General features: G+C 44.8%; 1 protein-coding gene and 1 pseudogene across 1 annotated transcript in view; one reads left to right on the top strand and one right to left on the bottom strand.

The window, feature by feature from the left end:
• Nucleotides 1-4,819: 4,819 nt before the first annotated feature.
• On the bottom strand, nucleotides 4,820-5,733 carry LOC116630633 (annotated as a pseudogene).
• Nucleotides 5,734-10,004: 4,271 nt separating this feature from the next.
• FKBP9 (FKBP prolyl isomerase 9) overlaps nucleotides 10,005-20,962 on the top strand; it is a 38,186-nt gene continuing 27,228 nt past the window's right edge. The window contains exon 1 of the mRNA XM_032401809.1: nucleotides 10,005-10,371. Coding sequence (XP_032257700.1) covers nucleotides 10,142-10,371 — 230 coding nt within the window. The 5' untranslated portion in view covers nucleotides 10,005-10,141. The remainder of the gene's footprint in view (nucleotides 10,372-20,962) is intronic.

The following is a 20,962-nucleotide window of genomic DNA, read 5'->3' as shown; positions in this document are numbered from 1 at the left end:
TGTTATTACGCGTATGTATTACCCTTATTTTATACATAAGAAGGAGGCGGAGAGAGTTAAATAACATGCCCGAGGATGCAGAAGTAGAAGTTGTGGAGCCAGGCCGCGAATTGTTAAAGTGCTTAACTAGGTTGCATTTTGTAACTGTATCTGATATGTGAAGTCATGTTCACTGTTTTAGCTTTAACATAATGGAAGAAAGCACAAACGAAGTAAAAGTAACAGCACAGGGACTATTCCCCTCAAATGTGGCATTCAATATGGTTAATACTTAAAATGAGGAGCTCCTTCATATTTATTAGAGAAAATCCAAATGAAGGAATGCACAAGGTCTATGAACAGAAACACAGTATTACACTGGTATGTGCCAGAGCTTGGAAATCAGGTTTCCCTCTGAGAGAGAACTGTTGCATGAACCAATCCAGTTGTTGATGTAAGTTACTTGGTCAATAAGTAGCCTGTAAATATCTTGCAAGGTGTTTTCATCTAGGAGAATACAGTCTAAGGAAGATATAATTGAGAAACAAAGAAAGTGTAACTTAATTGTGTTACAGAAGGAAGATGGTCTATAGAATCTAAAAAAGGAGAACCAAAGAAAAATATCAGATGGTGTTTGTCCAGCATTGTCCGCTGAAGACACAAATTATATAAACACACGAGTGTTCTGATTATTAGAGAAATATGCACCATTTGGAATAAGGCATAAATTTGACCAACCTTAGCCCCATCTTTTCTTTTTTAATTGAAGTGTAGTTGACATACAATATTATACTAGTCTCAGGTGTACAACATAATGATTCAACATTTATATACATCAAGAAATGTTTATCTTGATACGTAGTTACCATCTGTCACCATGCAAAGTCATGACAATATGATTGACTGTTTTTCCTGTGCTGGACTTTTCTTCCCTGTGACTTATTTATTTTATAGCTGGACGTTTGTGCCTCTTAATCCTCTTCACCTATCTCACCCTCCCCCCCACCCCTCCCCTCTAGCAACCACCATTTTTTTTCTCTATGAAACTGTTTCTGTTTTGTTTTTTGTGTTCTAGATTCCACATGTTAGTGAAATCATGTTGTCTTTTTCTGTCTGACTTATTTCACTTAGCATAATACCTTCTCTGCCCATTCATGTTGTCAAAAATGGCAAGATTTCATTCCTTTTTATGGCTGAGTAATATTTTATATATATATATATATATATACACCACATACATATATATATATACATATACCACATCTTTATCCATTCATCTATGGATGGACACTGGTTGTTTCCATATCTTGGTTGTTGTAAATAATGCTGCAAAATTCAGCCCCATCTTAACGGAAATACCTTTCAAGACTAGCCAAGCCTCTGTGCTCTGATTCCATTCTCACCGAGCACCATCCTGACAGCGTATTATACCAGATCCTAATATGAGGAGAATGGTGTTTTTGTCAGATATGAGTATTGGGGTGAGTGGAAAGTTAGGTATCCTACTGTAAATTAGTAACTTGACATTGTAATTTGTAATCTAATATCTTATGACTTTAGTTATTGTGGCAAATGGTATTATCCAAGTTGCCTGCAATAATCTCTCTCGTCTCACTTGTTTTCTACAAATGACCTTGATACTCCTCCCATGGAGAGGTGGAGTCTATGCCCCTTTCCTTGAATCTAGACCAACCTTAGTGATTTGATTGTAACCAGTAGAAAGTAGTGGAAGTGATGCCTCATCTTTTTTTTTTAATTTTTAAAATTTTATTTATTTTTATTTTTTTTAAGATTTCATTTATTTGTCAGAGAGAGAGAAAGAGAGAGGGAACACAAGCAGGGGGAGTGGGAGAGGGAGAAGCAGGCTTCCCGCTGAGCAGGGAGCCCGATGTGGGGCTCGATCCCAGGACCCTGGGACCATGACCTGAGCCGAAGGCAGACGCCCAACGATTGAGCCACCCAGGTGCCCCGATGCCTCATCATTTTTTAAATTAGGTCAGAAAAGATCATATAGCTTCCACTTGGTTCTCTTGAAATATTTCCTCCTAAAGCCTTCAGGAATGTAAACTGTTCCATTGCTCTGAAGCCACCATGCTGTGAGGAAGCCCAAATTAACTCACGAGGAGAGATCACATGAAGAGACCTTGAGATTCAATAAACAGGGTTGCCTGGCCAGACCCCAGTGCCTAACCACCCCAAACCCTAGTCAGACGACTCCACAGTGCATACCAGAGTAAATCTAAGTGTCTCTTATCAACCAAGCTGAGCCAGAATTGTTCCTCCCCTCCTCAAGAGGCTTTGTTGCTGGCCGAGCTATGCCCTTAAAGTAAAAGTAAAGAAGGAAGAAGAAAGAAGAAAGAAGAAGGAAAAGATAAAAGGAAAAAACACCAGATGTTCTCCAGCCATAACCAGTGACCTTATAGCAAGCCAGCAAATAATCTGAAAACCTTAGGATGTACTTCTATGCAGAAAACAACTGGGTTGGGTTTCTCTCACTTGCAGTTGAAAGAATCTTGACAGCAGCTCTTTCTCCCCCAGGGGTCCTGTCCCTGTACTATAATAAAAACCTTTTTGCACAAAAACAAACTAACAAAAAACAGAAAGAAAGAATCTTGACCGATGCAAATATTTGCCTAACACAATGATTTGGTCTCTCCCTGCGAGGTGGTCCTGGGGGAAATGGATGCAAGAAGATCCAGCAATGGATAATTCCACTTCAGCAAGTACTAGTCAAGACTTTTTGAAAAACAACAGACCAAAATCCAAATAAAGCTGTTTTAAGAAAATAAATAAATAAATAAATAAATAAATAAATAAATAAAGGAATTTATTGGTTCACATAAGTGTAATGTCATGGGGTAGAAATTCAGGAATGGCTGGGTGTGGGTGCTGAAATATTATCGTTAACAACTTCTCTTGGGGCACCTTGGTGGCTCAGTCGATTAAGCCTCTGCCTTCAGCTCAGGTCCTGATCTCAGGGTCCTGAGATGGAGCCGCCTCAGACACCCTGCTCAGTGGGGAGTCTGTTTCTCCCTCTGCCCCTCCCCACTGCTTGTGTGCTTCCCCCCATCTCTCTCAAATAAATAAATAACATCTTAAAAACAACAACAACAACTTCTCTCTCTTTACTTCACCTTCTTTTGTATCGCTTCATTCTCATGTTGTTTCTCTCATTGTGGGAGCAAAGATGGCCACCAATTTAGCAGCCCCAGCTGGAAGAAACCTCTTTCTCAGTTCCAGTAAGGTATCCATGTATTATACTCATTAGCTTGGTAAGGATTATGTAGCTGTCATGGAAAAAATCACTGTGATCAAGGAAGTGCAGTACTCTGACGGGCCAAACCAATATCATACACCCACCTTAATTCGCAGGGGTGGGATTAACAGTGTGGGAGGGGTAGTTCCTCAGAGTGAAATCAAGGTTCTGTTAACAGAGAGAGAGAGAGACAGAGACAGAGCTGGGGGGGGAAAGGGATTCTGGGCAGGGAAAAATAGCAGATGTCCAGTTTAGTAATCTGATAGACTCTCCTAGTACCACCTCTCATCTCTCCTTGATGATTAGCATGTTAGAGCTTATAAAGCAGTGAAAATCTTCTGCTACTTTTATCTACCTCTTTATGCGAGTCTGGGTTCTTTGTGGATTTTGACACCAGACTGAGAAATTTCCTGGTCACCAACCAGTGTGAAAGGCAAAGTGTTGTGTTCACTTCACAGAGGCATGATGGACCCCCATCCACCCCAAACTGGTTCACTGTCAAGACTGATGACGCCACATATGCACCAAGAAGGTAGGAAGAAATTTATTATCCACATATTGATTCTTTCTAGAAGAGCAGTTCAGACACCAGCTAGTCCAAAAATGACTTCAGCAAAACAAAGGTGAGTGGCCCTGACTTTCATTGTGTTTAGGGGGTGGAACTGGGTGAGTGTTCCCACACACAGGCCAAGATTTTGTGTAGTTTGAACTTCTCCCCTGGTGCCACATGGACTTTCCTATCAGCTTGCCCAAATGTGGGATGAAAAGGAAAAGTGGAGGTGAGACTTGAAAATTATCAGTGGTCAGCCTCAAAGCTGGAGTCAGATGCTTTATGACACAGGGCCATCTCTCAGATTCAGTCCAGTTTTCTGGTTGTGATCGACTCAATGTAGTAACATCTCACCCACTAACCAATGAAACAAACAGGAATTCTTCCCCTGCTGGTTATCATTCTAAAACACTATTCTTACCTGTCCCCCTTTATTTATGCCCGTAGCATCTGGAGGGGTGTGCAGGGATAGCTCCTTTCCAGAAAGAGAGTGAAGTGACTATTACCCAACCATGAATACACAGGGAGTCAGCCTTTACTTTGTACCAAGGCACCTAGACCAGGTGAGAGATGCTTTATTTGTACTCCCTCCTTGCTGTACCCCCTGCCTCAGTCTCTTATACCCCTCTACCCCATCCTAAGGTACCAGATTCATTGTCAAGGCCAGCCATAGGGCCTTGGTGTTGGCCCAGTTTAGAGGGGTGGCTGCAGTTGGTCCTGGCTCTGTTTTACCGGGTAGATTTTAAGCCTTCAGAATGGAACAATTTAAAAGAGACTAGACTTGCTTATATTGGCCACCTTTCACAGCACAGCTTTGATGCCATTATTTTGCTCACAAGGTATAGTATTTTACGTACCTATTTATTTTTTGCCAGAAAAAAATCAGCATGAGTTTATTGTCATTCAAATATTTCATAGAAAAAAAAGAATGTAGCAATAGGTTCAGGGTAACATAAAAAAAAAAAAAAAAAACAAAACCCTGCAGGTTTGTACACTTTGCTCTATTTACATCAGGGAGCAGGCTCTCCCTGACACTAGGCATGGCTGCTGCACCTGTTGGATGCCCCTTTGCAGGTGCAGCCCTGGGCACACTTGGCCCAGTCCACGGGCAGCAAGTGCAGTAGCTCTTCTTACAGGAGGAGCATTTGCACTCTTTGTATTTCCAGGAACTGGTGCAGGTGCACGATGCACTAGTGGAGCAGAAGCAACTGGGATGTATTTTGGGGTCCAACGCAAGTGGTGAAGAGGGCACTTGGGCTGGCTGGAGCTGTGGTGGTGCACAAGATATATTTCACTGGCTTTTATCTTACCGGTGACTTTTTCTCCACTAGGAAGATGGAGGAAGGAAAAAGTTGAGTAAAAGGGAAAGATCACATTCTATCATATATTAAAGAAACACGGCTAGCTTAGAGGGTAGAATGCAAACCTGCTTTTTTTTTTTTTAAACCAAAAACCAGATTTCAAAGAATTCTCATAGTAAAGTAGGCAGGAAGCCCCCAGGGGTACAAGTTCGCAATTCTCTGCAGCACAGTGGAAACATGTGAGAGACCCTGTATTATTTCTAACAATTTTTTTTAAAGATTTTATTTATTTATTTGACAGAGAGAGACAGCGAGAGAGGGAACACAAGCAAGGGGAGTGGGAGAGGGAGAAGCAGGCTTCTCGCCGAGCAGGGAGCCCGATGCGGGGCTCGATCCTAGGACCCTGAGATCATGACCTGAGCTGAAGGCAGACGCTTAATGACTGAGCCACCCAGGTGCCCCTATTTCTAATAATTTTAACTGGTATTCCATTAATAGTTTAGTAGCTAGTAGGATTGGAAGGAAAAGGGCAGACAATGTGCTTAATTGGAGGCTTACAGGTAGAGAAGACCGAGGGAAGAAGCTGGGACACCAAATGTAATTGCTAATCTGTGGCAAACCTGGTTGGTGGCCAACCGAGTTGTCATCCCCCCTTCTCTTCCTTGCCAACAACACTCTGATTTTGTTCAGGAGTCTAAGGTAGCTGTCCGCTTCGGAGGATGCTGGTTGGAGAGTAGAGACCTCCTTCCATCCTCTCTGGAGGTGAGTCTTGGTTAGTCTTAAGGCAATCATAGTAATCCTATTCCTTTTCCATTGATTGGTTTAGCAATGGATACATGATACAATTTTAGTCAATGAGACATGATGGGAGGTCTCATCTGAGGAGAGAGCTTTATAGAAAGCTCCACGATCTTAATAAATGATACTTTCTCCTTCAGGATGGCTCTCCTTGCATGTGGTACCTGGATCTGGGGCAGCCATGAGGGGGCAACAGTGAAATCCGAGGATGACTGAGGAGGGGAGACACTTGAGCTCTTGAGGATGTTCTAGAGACACTTGATCAATCCAGTCCTGGAGCTGCTTCCCATCCAGACTTCCTATTCTAAGAGATAGTATATTTCTTTTTGTGTTAAAAGATTTTGTGTTGGGTCTTCTATTACTCATAGATAAATGCGATTCCTCACATTTACATAGTATTTTGCAGATTTCCATCCCTCATATATTGCTTCAGTTGACCTTCACAGAAATTCCCTGGAGGTAGGCAAGGCATTTTACAGATGAGAACGCTGATGAGTGCTGGAGAGTACGGGGATGGGTGACCCTACAATCAAGGTGGTCTGATTTCTCGTCTAGGGTTTTTCATCAGAGCACATGGTAATTCCAGGAGTGTTGTCAAATAGGGCAAGTGGGATACTTCGTTAGAAACTCCTGGGGAGGGAAGGAAAGAGGACGCTGCTTGAAGCAAATGTCTCTCGCTTCACATTTGCCTCAGGCCAGTTCCGATGGACTTTCCAGGGATGTTTTCCTTAATGCTGGCCTTTTCTTTATCCCTGCTCAGTGTGTGCCAAGCTAAAATTAACAACTTACTTAGCTTAGCCTCCAGGGTTTACTGCTCTTGGAAGATCTGATTCATGGGACTTCCTTTATTTCAGGCTCAATGAAAAGTGGAATTCTTTCTTTACTGCCCAGCTTGTTTGATTTTACCGATAACATTTCAACTTCCTGTATAGAGGGGATAGGACAGAACCTAGTTTTCTGACTTTCATCTAGATCTACCCTTTTCCAGATTTCCCTTCTCCTCCTCCTCCATGCTGCTTCACACCTCCATTGGCCTCACACCTTTTGGATGTTTCTCTTATTCTGTCCTTTTCTTTATTGTGTCACATTTCTTGCTTGCTGGCTATTTTCTCATTGATTCTCATCTTCTACTTTTCCCTTCTTACTTTCTGTCTCACCACCAGCCTCCACCCCAAGCCCTACTTTTTTTTTTTTTTTAAGATTTTATTTATTTGACAGAGAGACAGCGAGAGAGGGAACACAAGCAGGGGGAGCAGGAAAGGGAGAAGCAGGCTTCCCGCGGAGCAGGGAGCCCGATGCGGGGCTCGATCCCAAGACCCCAGGATCATGACCTGAGCCGAAGGCAGACGCTTAACAGCTGAGCCACCCAGGCACCTTTTTTTTTTTTTTTTAAAGATTTTACCCAAGCCCTACTTTTTAAACCCAATACCCTCCCTTTCTTTCTCCTCCCTGTCTCACGCCCACTCACCTCTTCCCCCTCATCTTTATCTTTCTGAGCTTTTAGTCTACTTGATGACTCTTCTTGACTACAGATTCAGTTTTTAGATTTGGGAAGTCCTTACAAAGTCAGCCCCCAAAACTCAGTGGAAATCACTTTTAAAAAAGATTTCTTATTTACTCATTTGAGAAAGAGAGGGAGAGAGCGAGCAAGAACATGAACAGGGGGGAGGGTCAGAAGGAGAGAGAGAAGCAGACTCCCGGCTGAGCAGGGAGCCCCATGGGGGACTTGATCCCAGGACTCCGGATCATGACCTGAGCTGAAGGCAGATACTTAATGAACTGAGTCACCCAGGCACCCCAGAAATCATTTTTAAAATTTCAGCTTGGGGGCGTTTGGCTGGCTCAGTCAGAGAAGCATGTGACTCTTGATCTCAAGCCCCATATTGGGTGTAGAGATTACTTAAATAAATAAACCTTTAAAAAAATATAAAGTTTCAGGGGTGCCTGAGTGGCTCAGTCGGTTAAGCATCCACTCTTGGTTTTGGCTCAGGTCATAATCTCAGGGTCTTGGGATTGAGCCCTGCGTTAGGCTCCATGCTTGTCAGGGAGTCCGCTTGAGGATTCTCTCTCTCCCTCTTCCTTTGCCCCTCTCCCGCCCCTTTCTGTCTCTCTCTAAAATAAATAAATAAATAAATAAATAAATCTTCAAAAAAAAAAAAAGTTTCAACTTGATTTTAATTAGTTCTTTTTTTTTTTTTGGAGTGGGGAGAGGGTGTGCACGTAAGGGGGGAGGGGCAGAGAGAAAGGGGGAGAGAACCTCAAGCAGACTCCACACTCAGCTCAGCAAAAGCCAGACACAGGGCTCAATCTCACGACCCAAGATCATGACCTGAGCCAAAATCAAGAATCAGACAGTTAAGCAACTGAGCCACTCAGGGTCCCCTTAATTAGTTCTTAGGATAATGCTGTCACTAAAGCCAAGAGGTAAATTTTCTCTTTGGTAGATTGCTACAGAAATCCAATGCAAAGAAGTCTGTTGGGATTTAGAGATGTTGAAGAGCACACGTACTGTTTGATCAGCTAATTAACATTTTTAAAGAATGACAAGAAATCAAAGCACTAGGAAACCCTAAAAGGCAAAACGGAAGTGGCAGTCACTACTCAGCCTCTCTTCCTACATGTCTTCCTTGCTGTCCTAGAGTGTTTTCTCTCTCGCAGTATCATAGGATCTTAGAATTGGTGGAAGTCTTAGAAATCAACCGCTTCATTTTACAGAAGACACTGAGGCCCAGACAGGTGGTGTGTGTCATCCACAGTCTCAGTAAGGGGGTGGAAGATTTCTGACTGGAACCAGGTTGACTTGTTTGTTTCTGTGTAAAACTGGATCGTTTTAATAAACATGTGACACAGTCATTAAAAACCATAAAGGAACACTGAAAAATACAAAGAAGAAAGCAAATCATTACCCCAAATTCAACCGCCTATAAATAGCCAGTGCTAATAAGATGAATTATTTTAATAGGTTTTCTATTTTCATAGAATTAGTTCTATTAGGAACAACGGACATTTATTTAGTGCTACATGTAGTTTCTCATTAGATCCTGGGATCTAATGAAATCTAAAATTATAATTACCATGTTTTCATCTTACAAAGCACACTGAGACTGTTTATTAATTTGCAGAAGGTCACCTACTTAGGAACTAGTCCACATAATGGTGTATTATTCCCTTAATAAATCGTTGAATTCAATTTGCTCACATTTTATTATTTTTGTAGTTATATTTATAAATTAGATTGGTGCCCAGTTTCTCTCTCTCTCCCTGTGTTTACCAGGCTTTGGTATCAGGATAGTTTGCTTCCAAAAGACCCTGAGAAACCCTTGGTGATTTGCTTTCATTAGTTCAAAATTTTAATAAATAAGAACAACCAATTCTAAGCTAAGAATTCATTTAAGTACTCTAAAGAACTTCTTGGGGCTTTGGGGTCTGTATTGTGAAGTCCTACCTAGCTTAGTCACGTATGTGGGACCATGTGAGATGTTTGCTATTAAGTACCAGCTCACAGTCCATCCACGAATGGCTTGGGGAACATTCACAGTAACTTAAAACCTTCTCTGGACAGCTATCGGGGGAGTTTGAAAATACACGCCTCTCCCTTTTCTCTTTAAGTATTATCCTGAAAAAAAAAACCAAAACACCAAAAACAAAAACCCAAAACCGAAGAATGGTTTCAGTCTTTTTCATGTAGAATCCATTCTTGTAACTAAGTTAAAAAAAACATAATAATCTAAGTTTCTCTCCCTTCTCAAAGCAGCCAGAAGTAATTGGATCCGCGGCCACGTAGGAGCCTCTGGTGGTGCTAAATCTGGAGAGTCTCCAGGGACAGGCGGAGACCCGCGAGTCAGCCTGGGCAGTAAACGCTTTTCTTTTCCAACTTTGGGCCGAAGCCCCGTCCGGAGAAGTTCACGATTTCTCCCTCGGGGACAGGTTCCCTCTGAAGTTGCCAGCCCTCATCCCGGGGCGGGCATCTCGCAGGGCAGGGCAGGGCAGGGCCGGGCGGCACGGGGCGCGGCAGGCCAGCCCTGGCGCGCGGCTGCGGCTCCTCCCCTCGCTCGGATGTGGCCGGGGGGCGGGGGGTGGGAGAGGGGGCGGCGGCTGCCGCCCGGGGAGGGCCGGGACTCTTTTCCACGTTTGCAAACGCCGCAGCGCGCCCAGCTCCGACCCGCGCCGCCCGAGCTCCGCACGCCCTCGCCGGCTCCGCGTCGCGCCCCACGCCCACCCCTCGCTGCTCTCCTCGTCGCCACCCCTCCCCCCCCGATGGCGTTCAGGGCCCGGGGCTGGCGGTCCCCACCGCCGCCGCCGCTGCTGCTACTGCTGCTCTGGGTGACGGGGCAGGCGGCGCCCGTGGCGGGCCTGGGCCTCGACACGGAGCTGCAGATCGAGCGGCGCTTCGTGCCCGACGAGTGCCCGCGGACCGTGCGCAGCGGCGACTTCGTGCGCTACCACTACGTGGGGACGTTCTCCGACGGCCAGAAGTTCGACTCCAGGTACCGCGCCTCGGACGCCCGGCCGGGCCTCCCAGGCAGCAGCGCCCGCTCCCCCGCTTCCCTCTCTCCCGACAGGCCTTTCCCTCCCGACGGACCTCCCCCAGCTCCGCCCCGCGAACCCCGCGCCCCTCCCTCTCCCTCCTCCTACCCAAAAGCTCAGCGACCCTAAATCTCTCCGCGGTGGGGTGAGCCTACCAGGCGGTTCTTACGCTCCCCTGGTCCGACCGCCCGGGACTGGAGTCTTGGATAGGACCTGGCACAGAGGCGTTGGAACAAATCCCGTCCTTCCTGTCCTCCCAGCGCATTCACACAACGCGAAATCTGTGTAAAATGGCCACTCTGCAAATAGACCTCCACCCCAAGAGTAAATGTTGATGTCTGTCTGCCACCTCCCTTTACTGGCCTTTGGACAGGCCCCTTGAGTCATATGATGCCTTTCGCAGTAGATGATGATGATGGTGATGATGAGCTGATGGTAGCAGCCGTTAACATTTATAGAGCTATTACAATGTGCCAGGGTAGTTCTAAGTGCTTTCCCTACAATGAACTCATTCATTTCTTACAACAGATCTCTTAGGTAGGTACCATTATCTTGCCAGTGAGGTTACTTGAGGCCACCGAGGCTAAGAAACTGTTTAAGTGGGGGCGCCTGGGTGGCTCAGTCTTTAAGCGTCTGCCTTTGGCTCAGGTCATGATCCCAGGGTCCTGGAATCGAGCCCTGCATCGGGCTCCCTGCTCAGCGGGAAGCCTGCTTCTCCCTCTCCCACTCCCCCTGCTTGTGTTCCCTCTCTCGCTGTGTCTCTCTCTGTCAAATAAATAAATAAAACCTAAAAAAAAAAAAAGAAAGAAAGAAACTTGTTTAAGTGGAGTCCGACTGAAAACCCTGACAGTCCAAGGCTTGGGTCTGTGCTTGAAGGAACTACAGCCCTTCCTTTTCGGCCACTGGGTGTGGGGTAGTCCAGAGCAGGTCACTCAGCTTTGCTCTGGGGCCCTGGATCATGCCCAGGATTCCTTCGCTCATCTCCGCCCCACGGTCACAATACCTGTCCCCACCTTCTCTCCAGTTGAGCTTTAGGGTTAAGAGACCTCTTCCTCCAGCTACAGTCTGCTCTCCTCCCCAAGGCTTTGTTACAAACCCAGGTCTCTCAGTGAATCACCAGACTAGGCAAAGAGCATCTGCCCGAGGCTGTGCAGGCTCATTCCAGAAGTTATCTTTTAAAAAAAATACTTGTAGACTCTCTTGCCTTTTTTGAAATTTCAGACAATGAATATACAAAAGCTGTTTAGCATGCAAAGTGGTACATAGGCAAGTGCTTAGAAATGGTCGTTCTTTCTGTTGTTTCAGTTGCTTCTTTTTATTTTTAACAGCTTTACTGAGCTATAATTCACATACCATACAGTTCACCCATTTAAGGCATACAGTTTGGTGGTTTTAGTATATTTATAGATTTATGCAACCATCACAGCTATCTAATTCTAGAACATTCTCACCACTCCAAAAAAGAAAGGCTGAACCCATTGGCAGTCACTCCCCTCCCCTCCAGCCCTAGGCAACCACTAATCTACTTTCTATCTCTATGTGTAATCATATAATTTGTGGTAAATCGTATCTGGCTTCTTTCAGTTAGTATAATATTTTCAGGGTTCATCCATGTTGTAGCATGGACCAATACTCCATTCCTTTTTAATGGATGTATAATATTCCACAGTGTGGCTGTACCATATTTTGTTTATCCATTCATCAGTTGATGGTCATTTGTATTGCTTATACTTTTTGGCCAATGAACATTTGTGTACAGAGTTCTGTGTGGTTATGTGCTTCTTTCTTTTGGATATATACCTAGGAGTGGAATTGCTGGGTCCTTTGGCAACTGTGTTTAACTTTTTGAGGAACTGCCAAATTGTTTCCCAACGTGGCTTCACCATTTTATACTCCCACCGGCAATGTATGAGTGGTTCTAGTTCTCCACATTCTCCCCCAACAACTGTAATTTTCTTTTTTATTCTAGCTATCCTGGGGGGTATGAAGTGGTATCTCATTGTGCTTTTGGTTCACCTTTCCCTAATGACTAATGATGCCGAGCATCTTTTTATGTGTTTATTGGCCATTTGTGTATCTTCTCTCATTTGCTTCCTTAGTTAGAAAATAAGGAACAATTTCCTGCTTGTGCTGATGGTAATTAATAATTCCCAGTAGAACAAGTTGTCTGATACTTTCTACCCTCTAGGCACAGCAGCCACTGTGAGGCAGTGTGGGACAACAGAAGACATGAGAAAGAGGTACTACCATCCAATCAGCAAGTGTGTGTGTCTGCCCCTGAAGACAGTGTCCTTCCCTGTCCCTACAGCTTATAGTCCGGGCAATTACGTAGTGTGAAATGTACAGAAAGAATAATAGCATACACTTTTGTCTCACATGTAGAGTTCAGGCAGTTCTTACTATATACCTTTCAATGTATGAATTCATTTAATCTCAAATAAATTCATTAACGTCACAAGACAATGAAGTAGGTACCTCGACAACAGATGAAGAAACCGAGGCTCAGTAAGTTCAAGTAATTTGCTCAAGGGACTTGGCCTCTAAGTCTTCGAGTGAGGTTTTGAACTTAAGCAGCGTAGGGCCAGAGTCTATATGTGGTCCATAGTCTATGCATATATATAATGAAAGAAAGGCAAGAAGCTGTGGAAACACACAGAAAGCTCAACTGTATGTTGCATGGGGTCAGAGAGAAAGAGAGAGAGAGAGTGGTCGGGATGGAATTCCAGGTTTGCAAGGATAAGACCTGAAGATGATTAAAACTGACCAGGGCTGGGGCGCCTGGGTGGTGCAAGCGGTTGAGCGGCTGACTCTTGGTTTCGGCTCAAGTCCTGATCTCAGTCAGGGTCATGAGATGGGACCCTACAGTGCTCAGCGTGGAGTCGGCTTGAGATTCTCTCTCCCTCTCCCTCTGCCCCTCTCGCTCATGCTCTCTCTGTCTCTCTAAAATAAACATAAATCTTAAAAAAAATAAACAAACAACAGCAACAAAAATTGACCAGGGCTGAGCGGAGGGGTGAGGGCTGTGGAGGGAAGAAAGGATGTGGCTGGTGGAGGGCAGAGCCGATGCAGAGGCCTGGCGGTGGGAACCTTGTGTGGGGGGCTGTGAAAGCTGTTCACCACGGCCTGAGTTTGGAGCGGGGGTGGGGGAGTGATGGACAGGGAAAGGCCAGGGAAAAGGAGGAGGCTGGAGAGGAAGGAAGGCTGGGCCCGACTTTGAGAGATCTTTTCTGCCCGGCTATGGAATTTGGACTTTGTCTAGGACAATGGAAAGCCATTGAAGAATTTTAATCAGGGGTGTTGAGGGATCAGAGGTTTCTGTGGCTGCAGTGTGGACAGTGGTGTGGAAAGGGCAGGACACACAGTAGGTGTTTCAGTAGAGTGAGTTTTTCTCTAGGGCCTCCGTTCCTTTGGGAATTTATGAAGCATTAAGGCACAACTTTGCTATTCCTGCCCAAAGAGCTTAGAGGAGGAGAAATCTGAGGTATCTGGCATTCTGGCTGCTGATTTGGAGGTTTTGCTCGGAAGAAAACGCCTGTCACCCTGACCAGAGTCATAAGCCACAAAGGGCTTCTCTTTTCATCGAGCTTTCTTCCTGCCTCTCTGCCTGGCACTTGGGGGCAGTTAGTATCTTTTCAGTTTTTGAGCATTTGCACTTGCCAACCCTATAGCCCTTGGCCACTGGTTTGGACGCGGTTTCATTTTATTCCGGAGCTTCCGTGGGCTTGTTCATGTGGCTACTGCTCTAGACCGAGGAAGACAGCAGCTTCCAGGCTAGAGTTTCCGGGGGGCTCCTGCTCACACTCTCCAGCTCTTGGGAGCTCCTTGTCAGCTACTCCTGATTCAGCTTTTTTAGGAGTTCCATAGCCTTCCTAGCAATAAGGGTGAGGGGGACGGCCTCTTCGCTTGCTCTGATTTCCTTCTGGTGACTGAAATTAAACATGTTCCTGTTATCCTTAGCAGGCAAACCTAGCATCTGGTCAGTGCCTTCACAGCCTCCAGGCTTGTGTGCGGACCCTCAAGGTCCCGATATGCAGTAAATATTTTTGTGTGCCTACCACATGCCCTGTTGGGTGGGATGCTCTAACACAGTGGTGCTCAAACTGTACACGCATCACAATCACCCGGAGAGCTTGTTCTACCCAGTTCCTGAATCGGTAGGTCTGGGTGGGGCCTGAGAATTTATTTGCATTTCTAAGTTCCCCGATGATTCTTTGGCTGCCGGTCTGAGGACTACACTTTGAGAACTCTTGCTCTAAAAGAATCAAAGACTTATTAACAGAGGTTTGCTTAATTTTATATATTTATTCATTCAACAAATATTTGTTGAGTACCTATCAAAGACTTATAAACAGAGGTCTGCTTAATTTTATATATTTATTCATTCAACAAGTATTTGTTGAGTACCTACCGTTAATACCTGGTGGGTATTGAGTGAAAGGGGTGTTAAGCCTCACCCCTTCTGGAGGATGGGTTCTGAGAAGAGCCAGGGAGCTGGGCAGCACCGCAGATGGTGTCAGGGTGGACTGGAGAAGCTAAGTGGTGATGGGGCGACGGATCAGGTCATGACAAGGCTCACTTAGGCAGGGAGCTTTTAAAGTGTGAATCTGAATAGCAGCTCCTCCTATGGATGCGCTTTAGCCCAGTGTGTCTCTGCCTACTTTAGGGAAAGAGCCTAGCCTCCAGGCAGTACTTACTAGGGTCTCTTGAGGCCATTCACCTGCAGGGGCGCCTGGGTGGCTCAGTTGGTTAAACATCCGACTCTTGGTTTTAGCTCAGGTCATGATCTCATGGGTCGTGAGATGGAGCCCTGTGGTTGCTTGGGGTTTTTTTCCCCTCTCTTCCACCTGCCCCCTGCTTGCACTTGCTCTCTCTCTCTCTCAAATAAATAAAACCTTGAAGCCGGCTGTCTTTAAAAAAAACAAAAACAAAAACACCCTGTGAAGACTTAATGTTATAGCTTTTAATTTTCATTTGTGGGTCATTGCGAGCGACTGTGCATTGATATTGATTATTTAATTAGGCTATATTTTACTCGCTGAGAACTTGTGTAGAATAAGATTTATAGAGATCTAATATTTTAACTTGTGCAGTTGCTGAAAAACAAAAATCCACAATAGCTGTGGAATGATTTCACTTTGCTTTGCACAGTTTTTCTCTTAATGATATTTTAACGTGCCAACTGCTCGCATTTTAGGGTGTGATCCTCTTTGGAGGCAAGAATGGATGTGTTCTTTCCCTCCTCTTCACTCTTACTCCTTCGTCTCTCCTCCCTCACCTTCTCTCTTTTCCTCTATTGCAGCGTTCTTCATTTTTCCATTTGGTGGCCGATAGTCAGTTCATTAACGGCTGATAGTTAGCCAGTTCATTAACGGCTTGCCTTTTCCCCTGCCACGGCTTGTTAGCAGCTGGTAGAGGTGGTTGTTTGGGGGAAATAATCTTGGGCAAAGAGTCTGGGAGCCCAGAGTCACCTTTGAGAGCATGTGGTGTGGGGAGAGAGGTGGGAGGCAGAAAAGTCAGATTTTTCAAGTTTGCATGTGGGCTCAGTGGTGGAACTCAGCCAGGGGAAGGTGTTGCATCTTACCTGGGTCATCTCAGAGGGAGACTAACAGCTAGGAGGTAAGTTTCTGCTTTCGTACATTTCATGCATGTTTCAGCCCCGTTCAGGGATGGCTCTGCCAGAACCATAGTCCTCCTGTCAGGTAGGTCCCAGGCGAGCCAGTCATCTGAGTTGGCCTGAGACTAGACCAACTTTCAGGCACCCCAAACATGGTTCCCATGCCCAGTGGCTGGATCTTTATTATCTTGCTTCCCTCCTGTTATGAATTCTCAAAATATGGCAGTCTCTTTATTTTTTTATTTTTATTTTTAAGATTTTTATTTATTTATTTGACAGAGAGAGACACAGTGAGAGAGGGAACACAAGCAGGGGGAGTGGCAGAGGGAGAAGCAGACTCCCCGCTGAGCAGGGAGCCCAACGTGGGGCTCGATCCCAGCACCCTGGGATCATGACCTGAGCTGAAGGCAGACGCTTAATGACTGAGCCACCCAGGCGCCCCATATGGCAGTCTCTTTAATGTTCAAAGAAATGAATTCAGTCTAATTGATAGCATGGTGAATATAATTAATGATATTGTACTGTATACTTGAAATTTAAGCATACTTTATTTATACTTGAAATTTACTGACAGGGTAAACCTAAAGTGTTCTCACCACAGAAAAGAAAGACAATGGTAACTATGTGAGATATGTGAATTAGCTTGATTGTGGTGATTATTTCACACTGTATACATATATCATCAAAACATCAGATCATACACTTTAAATAGATGCAATTTTTATTTGTCAATTATACCTCAGTAAAGATGGGGGGAAAGTATCGTATTCAGCCTTTATTTGTCTAAACTGATTCTAAAATTGGCATATAGAGCAAGCTGACATGTCCTCTCGTAGCTGAGCAGGACTTCAGTTCTAACCTCAAGGCAGCTTTCCCTCCCTTCTGTAATGGCCATTTTTCCTTTGTTTCTGGATCTGAGATCAAAATAATCTCAGCAACAAGTAGTATAAGCATATATGAATTTTTGTCAAAAGTTTTAACAGTTAATTTAATTTTTAAACGTAGTATCCTATATTACTTTTGCATACATACAGAGTTTTTAAAATCAGGTGAGTAATTCCATAAAGCTTAAAACTATAGTTGCCAAGCTGCTAGGAGGGGCAGGGGCTGGGAGTGGGGTGTAGCTGTTATGGAGGCAGACTTGCAAGCTCCAGGCTTCCCTCTGTGCTGCCACCTTCCACCCTGCACCTCTGCAGACTCAGGGTGGCACACGGCCAGGTCCCCTCGGCCAGGTCCTCTCTGCTTCCCCTAGATTCTGTTTCTTCCCTACTACGTCAGATCCTACACTTCTGTTCCCATTCCATCTTCCAAAATTTTGTTGCCAGCTCTTGACAGCAACGGTCTTCTCTCTGTTTTCCTAAGTTGTTTTTTGTTTTGTTTTGTTTTTTCACGAAGAGGAGCGTAGGAACTTGGGGGAAGGAATGGGCTTTGGGGACTCTAGGGAGGAAGTATGTTCAGTTTGACATATGTTCTTTTATTTTTATTTATCTATTTTTAATATTTATTTATTTAAGTAATCTCTACACCCAATGTGGGGCTCGAACTCATGACCCCAAGATCAAGAGTTGTGTGCTTTTCTGACTGAGCCAGCCAGGCTCCCCATGACATATGTTCTTCTTCTTCTTCTTCTTCTTTTTTTTAAAGATTTTATTTATTTAAGAGAGAGAGAATGAGCAAGAGAGCACGAGTGAGGGGTGAGAGGCAGAGGGAGAGGCACACAAGTAGGGAGCCTGACACGGAACTCGATTCCAGGACCCTGGGATCGTGACCTGAGCCGAAGGCAGACGCTTAACCAACTGAGCCACCCAGGTGCCCAGACATATATTCTTTTAAAAGTTCACCATCACTGCAGATTGAAACCTATGTTTAGAAATAGAGCCACAGTATTTACGCTTCAAGAATGCAGCCACAGAGGTAGTTACTCATCCTGAGGAATATGCTGCACGATCATGCGTGCTCATGTGTAGACGGTTTAATGACTTGCATATGATGGGTTTTATGTGATGTCTCCTGTCTTAGTGATCCTTGGGCCAGTGAACGGGAAGGGCATCATCAGAGGATGCTGCAGCCACCTCTCATCACCCCCTTGGGGCAAGAGAAAGTAGAAGCAATCGAAGGGTTTACAGCAGTGAATGAACAGGGGAGAAAAACAAGCTGATGGGGAGGAAAGGGGGGTGTTGGATGTGCTAGGTGATTTCCATTTGCCTTTCTAGGTTCCCTCTCCTTCTGATCTACTTGCTTTTTGCTCTATGAGGCTGTATGAACTACATGTACTTAGTATGGGTTATATCAATGACCCCCTCGTCATCTGGCTCCTGGTTGGGTTCAGCCAGTGGGGTAGCAGCGGGAGATCAGAGGGAGGAGAGTGAGGTGGGGATATTTATTCCCTTGACTCCCTGAGTCTCCACCATTTGTGTCCTTAGACTAGAGGGCCTAGCTAAGCCTCTGTCAGCTGGCCCTGAACCTTCTCTGTCCCTGGATCCTTCAAGCCCAGGTCTGACAATGCACTCTCTACTTGTCCCCAGAGATAACCACATTGTTCCTGTGTTCTCTGTACCCTGCACACTCCTTTGCACACAGCCCCTTCATTAAACTTTCCTGGAGCTGCCTAGTTTCGGGTGTATCATCTGTTTCTTGCAGGACCTCAACTGGGACGTCTGCAAAAGGTATAAATCAGCCAGATACGGGGACAGGCTATATTAAGTGCTCATTCCAGCGCTTGCAGAAATAATTTTCATAACCAGTTCTGGGCTTGACACTGCATATTAATTTGTGCCAGTTGTGCTGATCAGCACAGATTTACTCAGAACTTTATTTTTCCAGATGGTCAGTTTTAAGCAGGAGATAAGACTAGTCTTGCATTGTTAGTTTCTCACATATGTAAATTATAACTCTTCTTTCAGAAAGGTGTATTTTTGTTTTTAGCACTCTGCTTAGGCAGTCAAATGAAGATATGAATACTGCAAGGCAACAACAGTTTTTATATACCACCTAGGGGGCAGGCCCTGCGCTAGGAGGTTAAGGGTCAGATAGACCTGGGTTCTAGCTTTCCCCCCACTTGGCTAACATTGTTAGCCTGTCACCTCCAAGGTGCCTGAGTATCAGCACCCACCTTGAAGTGTTGTGTGATGATTAAATGGGAATAGCATGTGGAAAAGCTTAGTTTGCCACCGTGCCCCACACATAATAAACACTCTCTAAGTGGTAGTTATTATTAAAAACTCTTATTAAATTTGGGAACTGTATTCAGGTTCCATGGATGAAAGATTTATTTATAAAGTGGTTTCCAGCCTTTATTTATAAAGGGGGGGTGCTCCATCCTGGAACAAACGTAGCTGTTTGCATATGTTCTGTACCCGGGATGGCTTTGAAGCTTCCAGTTCTGGTTCATTATTAATATAAACGCAGCAGTTGGATGGTGGTTCGGGGCATGGCAAGTCCCCAGCCAAGTGAAATTAAAGAGCTGGCATTCCTGGGGGCGGGGTGTTGCTCCCTGGAGATGGAGGGTGGAGGTGTAAAGCTGTCTTGGGCACAAAGCTGAGCATGTGTTTTTGTCCTCTGGCTTGCTGACCTGAACTTGGAGTCTTGCTTTCTTCTCCCTGACCCTGCGAACGGAAGGCTATTAAAATGAGTTGTAAAACTAGGAGGAGGAAGAAAAAAAGGGGCAGGTCTGAGGAAGCTGCCCTGATGGGTGGTGAAGTAGAATGTGCTGCTCTTCCAAGCTGTTCATTAGGGAAAATGAGGAAGTATTTTACCAAATGAAGGGCTGCAAGGTAAATTCCAACAGCTCTTTTTATTTTATTTTATTATTATTTTTTTATTTGAGAGAGACAGAGAGAGAGCGTGGCAGGCGGGGCAGAGGGAGAGGTAGGGAAAGAATCTCAAGAAGACTCCATGCTGGGCGCGGAGCCTGATGCGGTCCTCCATCCCACGACCCTGAGACCATGACCTGAGCCAGAATTAAGAGTGCGACACTTGGGACGCCTGGGTGGCTCAGTTGGTTAAGCGGCTGCCTTCGGCCCAGGTCATGATCCCAGGGTCCTGGGATCGAGTCCCACATTGGGCTCCTTGCTCAGCAGGGAGCCTGCTTCTCCCTCTCCCTCTGCTTGTGCTCTCTCTGTCAAATAAATAAAATCTTTAAAAAAAAAAAAAAAAGAGTGCGACACTTAATCGACTGAGCCACCCAGGCGCCCCCCAACAGTTCTTAATATTTTCTTACATGAATATTACATGATCATTTTGAAAAGTAAGAGAGAATTAAACCACCCGAAATCCCCTACTTATAGATTACCATTATTAATGTTTTTATGTATCACCTAGTGGATTTTTTCATATGCATCTATATATATAAATTCAAAATAGAATTATTTGGGCGCCTGGGTGGCTCAGTTGGTTAGGCGACTGCCTTCAGCTCAGGTCATGATCCTGGAGTCCTGGGATCGAGTCCCACATCGGGCTCCCTGCTCGGCGGGGGGTCTGCTTCTCCCTCTGACCCTCCCCCGTCTCATGTGCTTTCTCTCTCTCATTCTCTCTCTCTCAAATAAATAAAATCTTTAAAAAAAAAAAATAGAATTATTTGATACTGTGGCTCTGTAATCTGCACTTCTGTTACTATATATGTCCTTCTGTGCCAATGGATATAAATCTGGTATTTTTAAATGGCCACTGAGTGTTTTATTATATGACCTTGCCTTAAATGCAATCAGTGCCATACCTTTGAAATTTCTAAGTTATTTCCAGTGTTTCATTATTATAAACCAAGCCCTGTAGTTATTTTCTTAAACACAGTATTTGAAACTCTGGGTATCTCTGCTAGGTTTTTTTTTTTAATAGGCAAGAGCCATGCCTTGGACTTTTTTATATCCTCCAAAGCACCTAGCACAGTCTCCTAATAGGCAAACACTTGTTGGATGCAGAATTTGACATTAAAAAGGATG

Source organism: Phoca vitulina, unplaced genomic scaffold (genome assembly GCF_004348235.1).
Source record: "Phoca vitulina isolate PV1807 unplaced genomic scaffold, GSC_HSeal_1.0 scaffold4, whole genome shotgun sequence".
Classification (NCBI taxonomy): domain Eukaryota; kingdom Metazoa; phylum Chordata; class Mammalia; order Carnivora; family Phocidae; genus Phoca; species Phoca vitulina.
The sequence above is the reverse complement of the archived record's forward strand: the minus strand, read 5'-3'. Positions and strand labels throughout refer to the sequence as shown.